The sequence below is a fragment of the Etheostoma cragini genome, chromosome 13, assembly GCF_013103735.1.
Source record: "Etheostoma cragini isolate CJK2018 chromosome 13, CSU_Ecrag_1.0, whole genome shotgun sequence".
Taxonomy (NCBI): Eukaryota; Metazoa; Chordata; class Actinopteri; order Perciformes; family Percidae; genus Etheostoma; species Etheostoma cragini.
Window position 1 is genome coordinate 25705850 of NC_048419.1, and position 6043 is coordinate 25711892.

Sequence of the window (6043 nt, forward strand, 5' to 3'; positions counted from 1 at the left end):
AGGACAACATGAAGACAACATGAAGACAACATGAGGACAACATGAAGACAACATGAGGACAACATGAGGACAACATGACGACAACATGACGACAACATGAGGACATAATGAAGACAACATGAGGACAACATGAAGACAACATGAGGACAACATGAAGACAACATGAAGACAACATGAGGACAACATGAAGACAACATGAGGACAACATGAAGACAACATGAAGACAACATGAGGACAACATGAAGACAACATGAAGACAACATGAAGACAACATGAAGACAACATGAGGACAACATGAAGACAACATGAGGATTTACATGTTTTTTTGCCCAATTTCCATTTTACATTACACAAAAGAAACAGAATTCAGTGAAAGTAATCTTTATTGTTACCTGATTACATTGTATGGCATGCATGTTATTTTTAGGCAATTTGGATGAAAGAAACCCAAAATCTTGATATTAAAATAAGTTATTATTATTAATTTAAGCTTTTTAAACAAGAGAAAATCAATCCAATAGACTTTCTAAAATTGTCAGAACGTTGCGTTGCCTTAATCGTTGACAATAACACTAACGGTGAACAGAGATAACAAATTAAGAATTAGGACATGACAAATCACCTTCTATGTAATAATGACGTTTTAAAGCAGCGTCGCACACAGTGATCAACACAAATCACAGACACAGGTACAGACCTGAGGGGCTTTCAGGGGAAATATCAAAGGGAAAGAGCTCCATCTCTCCTCAGCAGACACACAAACCAATCGCTGTCAAGAGACAACACATGCACCATAATTACACAACACAACAAGAATTACACGACACAACAATGCAAAGCTTTGCATGTGAGTCCCCCTGTGCACACGCTAACCTGTTACACATGCACAATAATTACACAACACAACAATAATCACACAACACAACAATTCAAAGCTTTGAAACTTTCTTTCTAAAAGCCAAAACAACCCTGAACTCACACATGCATTGTCTCTGTATTTGGGTCATTGTGTGGTGACTTCCCACCACAGCCTACACCCCCCCATTCCAGGACTGGACTCCAGGTCCCCACATACTTTATTTTTTCTGCAGAACCAATTCTTTATATTTGTAGATTTTAGATTTTTGTATTTTTTGTATTTTTTGTATTTTTTTTATTTTTTGTATTTTTTGTATTTTTTGTATTTTCATATTTTACATTCTCATATTCTTATATTTTAATTATAATATTTTTATATTCTTTAATTGTAAATTTTAAAAAATATATATGTTTTGTTATTTTTTTATTTTGATACTTTATATTTTTATCATTTATATTTTTATAATTAATATTTTTATATTTTATATCAAGTCAACACTGTAAACACTGCACTTGTGCATAATGAATTACATTATGAACAATAGGCTTTCTATTCTCTTCTCTTCTTTTCTCTTCTCTTCTTTTCTATGTGACTCCATCTGTGCATAAGCTAAATTTGGCATAACAAATTACAAATTCATAAAAACCCAAAACATTAAAAAGCACCAGCACTGCATCTTCCTCGTTCCCTTCCACCTGGACATGGTTATAAGACGTCTTACCGTGAGACGCTGCGCTGCTCCGTCAGGTTCAGGTTCAGGGAGATGTAGCGCTGCTCCGTCAGGTTCAGGGACATGTAGCACTGCTCCGTCAGGTTCAGGGACATGTAGCGCTGCTCCGTCAGGTTCAGGGAGATGTAGCGCTGCTCCGTCAGGTTCAGGGACATGTAGCGCTGCTCCGTCAGGTTCAGGTTCAGGGAGATGTAGCGCTGCTCCGTCAGGTTCAGGGACATGTAGCGCTGCTCCGTCAGGTTCAGGGACATGTAGCGCTGCTCCGTCAGGTTCAGGGAGATGTAAGAACAACTTTATACACGTCGTCTTTTTGCCTTTTCGAGAGTAACTGACCTTCACTCTAAATATAATAGAGATTATGAGGAGACCAAAACAACATTAATTACACAAAGTGACATCATTAAGAGCTTAAATTGTACACAGGACGGTCCTAGAATACCAGAGGGACCTATTTTAAGTTGCCTTTGTGGTTATAAACAAGCACCTAAAGAAAACACAAGAACCATAATTGTCCTTGTTGCCAAGGTAACGAGTGTCTGCTTAAAAAATGGGACCTCCTAATTAAAGATTAATTGTAGAACACCTCACTGTACTTGTGTAATTAGGTGTGTGTGTGTGTGTGTGTGTGTGTGTGTGTGTGTGTGTGTGTGTGCATGCACGTGTATTTGTGTGTGTGTGTGTGTATATGGGTGTGGGTGTGTGTGTGTGTGAGGGCAACATAAAGAGAACATGGGGACAACATGAAGACATCATGAAGACATCATGGAGACAACATGGGGACAACAGAAGACAACAGGAGGACAACATAAGGGCAACATGAGGACATGAGGGTTCCTGCAGATTGGTGCGGAGTCTGCTGACTCCAGGGTGGGAGTAAGAGGTCTGGACAGACAACCACATGTTATAAAGTACACAGGTAAACACACAGGAAGGCCAGCATGGAGCCGGGACTGAGGATAGCCGGCATAATGTCAAGATAGAACCAGAAAAAGCCGGCAAAGATGTGTGTAAAACTGTTTTTATATAGAGCTTTTGTAGTCTTCGGAGGACATTTCAACGTGGGCCAGGGAACAAACCACTGACCTGATTGGTAGGCGACCGATGTACAGATCTGCCATCTCTCCAGCTGCCAGCCCCCCACCGTACTTTGGCCCGTACAGGGATTGAACCATCAACCTTCGGGGTCCCAACCGAACTCCCTACTGACTGAGCTACTGTCACCCTTAAAACCTTGTTTTAGTCCTGACTTGCTCCTTGTCTTGTCTCGTTTTGGTTTCTGTCTTATTGTCTCTCGGGAGTATGTTCTGTTTCCTGTTTTATTTTGATAGTCTGGTTGTCTGCGCTTTCTTGTCTTCAGTAGTACTTCCTGTGTTTTCCCGCCCTTGTGATTACCTGATGTCTTCCACCTGTGTCCAGCCCTTGTGTCACCTGCCTCTTGTTACCTCGTTACCCCCGGTATTAGTCTTGGTGTTCCCCTTGTCTGATCATGATGTTTTTCAGTTTGGATTGTAGTCTTCCTACGTACTGTTTTGTTGGTCTTCCTGGGTCTTGTTAGTTTTCCTGTGTTTTCTGTTTTTACATGGACTCTATTTTTGGTTCCCATTTTTTCCTGCTTGTCTTTAGGACTATTTTTGTTTTTGTACATTTAGGGATTCATTAAATCATCAAAACTACTTTCAGTTTTCCCCTCTGCAATTTGGGTCCGCCATTCACCAACCCTCCTTAACAGTGTTGTGGTTCAGGGTCAAAACACTCTATTAAAATTAGGCCCCGTCTGCTAAACCGTCTTCCTGGCAAAAAACTAATATTATACTAGCTATAATTAGACTTACACAGAAGGAATCCTAGAGATTTGACCTGGATCAGTGTTTTTTTACCTTTATGTAGAACTGTCAACGGATGATGCCATTGGCCTAGCGGCCCGCAATGGACTCTCGCACCTGGACCATGGGAACACATCTGTAAGAATGCTTTTAGTTGACCATAGTTTAGCAATCACAGCCATTGTGTCTCCAAAGCTCATCATCAAGCTCTGGGACTTGGGACTGTGTGACCCCTTTGAGACTGGATCCTGAGCTCCCCTACACCATCGCCAGTGCTTTTAAAGTTACAGTCCTGCATTTAAAATCCTTTTCTTTCTGTGAACATTTCTTCAGTGACTGGTCTATGATTCTTTGTGACGTCATAAGATTTTAAATACTGATGCATTGGGAGATGATTATTGGGAGAGAAAACATTTCTGTTTTCAACAGTAGATTAATCTAAAATAAAGCAGAAAGCCTCTATCTTTTGCTTCATTGCGTTGTACACTCGGGATGACGCTAGCGTGTTAATTGACGTCCGGTGCAAAACCACGTGACACCATTGTATTGCAGATAAAACTACAGTATATACTCCTAAACATAGTTCAAGTTACTTATAGTAGTCTATGTTTAATGTGTTAAGATGTGATTAAAACACTTCTGATTTTTGTGTTTTTTTTTTAAATTGATACCTTTATTATAACAGTTTATTGACTTCTATAACCATTTAGCACCTGTTTCTAGGCCCTAGTTCTAGGTATATGAAGCATTTGAAGGTACTCCAAAAAACATCACAATAAGCAAAAATACCAATGTCAGCACTGGCAGACCATTGCAGATTTCAAAGCTTTAACAAAAACAAATTGGGGATTAGTTAATAAATAGACAGACTAGTTTAAAAATTACATAAATGATTTTTTGTGCAAGACATTTTTTTAAATTTCCAAATGGACTTTGTCTTTGGACTAAGACTCCTTCAATTGCCCTTGTCGAGCTAGCAACGGGAGACGGTGTTGAAGTCCTTTTTGGGAAACACAGCAGCAGTTTTGAGCCTCCTCAGAGTCCGCCTGATGGACTCACGGAGCTCCTTGTTCCTCAGACTGTAGATCATCGGGTTCAGGAAAGGAGTCAGAGCGGAGAACATCACTGCCACGATAATACGTTCCTACAACAAAATTAAACATAGCTAAAAGAAACTGTTTTGCACACACACAAGGTTCACTGAGTGTGCATACACACCCTGGCAGAATTTGTGTAACTACAGGCCTTTTTTGAAAATATGACTGATCGTACAGAAAACATCTCTTTTAATTAAGAGAGAGCGGTCAGGTGACGCCATTAATTATCACATAATTGTGTTTGCCTTTTTTGAATAACGATGACTGAATTCACCCAAAATTGCCCTGATCAAAAGTTCACGTACCCTTTGAAGAACCGTTTCAGTGAACCATAAGAATATCAAAAGAGCTGTAAAGACTAGCGAGAAAAGGTAGTTGAAGTGCATAAATCAGGAGAAGGATATAAGCCCACCAGATGGGGGGGTCAAGTTTTCCCATGTTATCGTATGGAGACTGACGGGATGTTTTTTTTTTTTTATGTCCAGTGGTCTAACCCACATAAAAACCTAGTGAAACAACATTTTCCACAATATAAACTGGGGATGAGCGAGTACAGCATTATCTGTATCTGTATCTGTTTAGCACATGAATTATCTGTATCTGTACTCGGAGTGGGCGGGGCCTAACCCAAAAGTGGACATAATTTAACCCGGAAGTGGGTCAGGTTGTCTTGAAATGGGCGTGGCTTTGACCGGTATGTTATTTTAAGCATGCAATTGATATGGGATGATCAGAAATTGGTTGTTGTAAAACTATTTACATGACAGCATCAGCATTGAGGTTCAGATCAATGGTGTTGTCGTGGTAACAAACAAACTATACACAGAACAAGTTTTGCAACAATGGATACAACACATGTGAGACTTGTACTAAAGCAAAGGCAACGGTACCTCGTACCTCTGGGGAGAAGTTCCCCACCCGGTAGGAGATGTAAACAAACGAGGCCGAGCTGTAAGAGATGGACACCACGGTCAGGTGGGCGGCACACGTCCCGAAGGCCTTCAGCCTCTGAGCGACCCCCATCCTCGATATGGAAACACCAATCAGGACGTAGGATGTGAGGATGAGGACTCCTGTGGTCAGAAGCGCCACTATGGCAAAGGAAATGGACACAATGTTATCGATCCTTGTGTCACCGCAGACCAGCCGCCTTACAGACGACAGGTCGCACCAGGCATGTGTTACTGCATTTGCGCCGCAGTAAGACCGCTGCAAAGTCATAGAGGTGGCGGGCAGCGTGCAGACCGTGCCGAAGCTCCAGGCTCCGGCGACCAGGAGCAGCCGGACGGTCCGAGTCATGATGGCGGTGTAGCGCAGAGGGTGGCAGATGGCCACGTAGCGGTCGTACGCCATGACGGTCAGTATGGCATATTCAGTAACTGACAGCATAAAGAAGAAATACATCTGAACGAAGCAGCCCAGTACGGAGATGGTATTCACATCTATCAGCAGGCCCGAGAGCATCTTGGGGATGGTGGTGGTGGTGTAGACGATGTCCACGAAGGAGAGGTTGTAGAGGAAGAAGTACATGGGA

General features: G+C 41.6%; 1 protein-coding gene across 1 annotated transcript in view; it reads right to left on the bottom strand.

The window, feature by feature from the left end:
- Nucleotides 1–6039, bottom strand: part of LOC117956025 — an 8411-nt gene extending 2372 nt beyond the window's left edge. The window contains exons 1-4 of the mRNA XM_034890868.1: nt 5407–6039; nt 4401–4556; nt 1581–1846; nt 821–873 (exon numbers count right to left, since the gene is read on the bottom strand). Of these exons, the coding sequence (XP_034746759.1) occupies nt 821–873; nt 1581–1846; nt 4401–4556; nt 5407–6039 (1108 nt within the window). The remainder of the gene's footprint in view (nt 1–820; nt 874–1580; nt 1847–4400; nt 4557–5406) is intronic.
- Nucleotides 6040–6043: the final 4 nt, after the last annotated feature.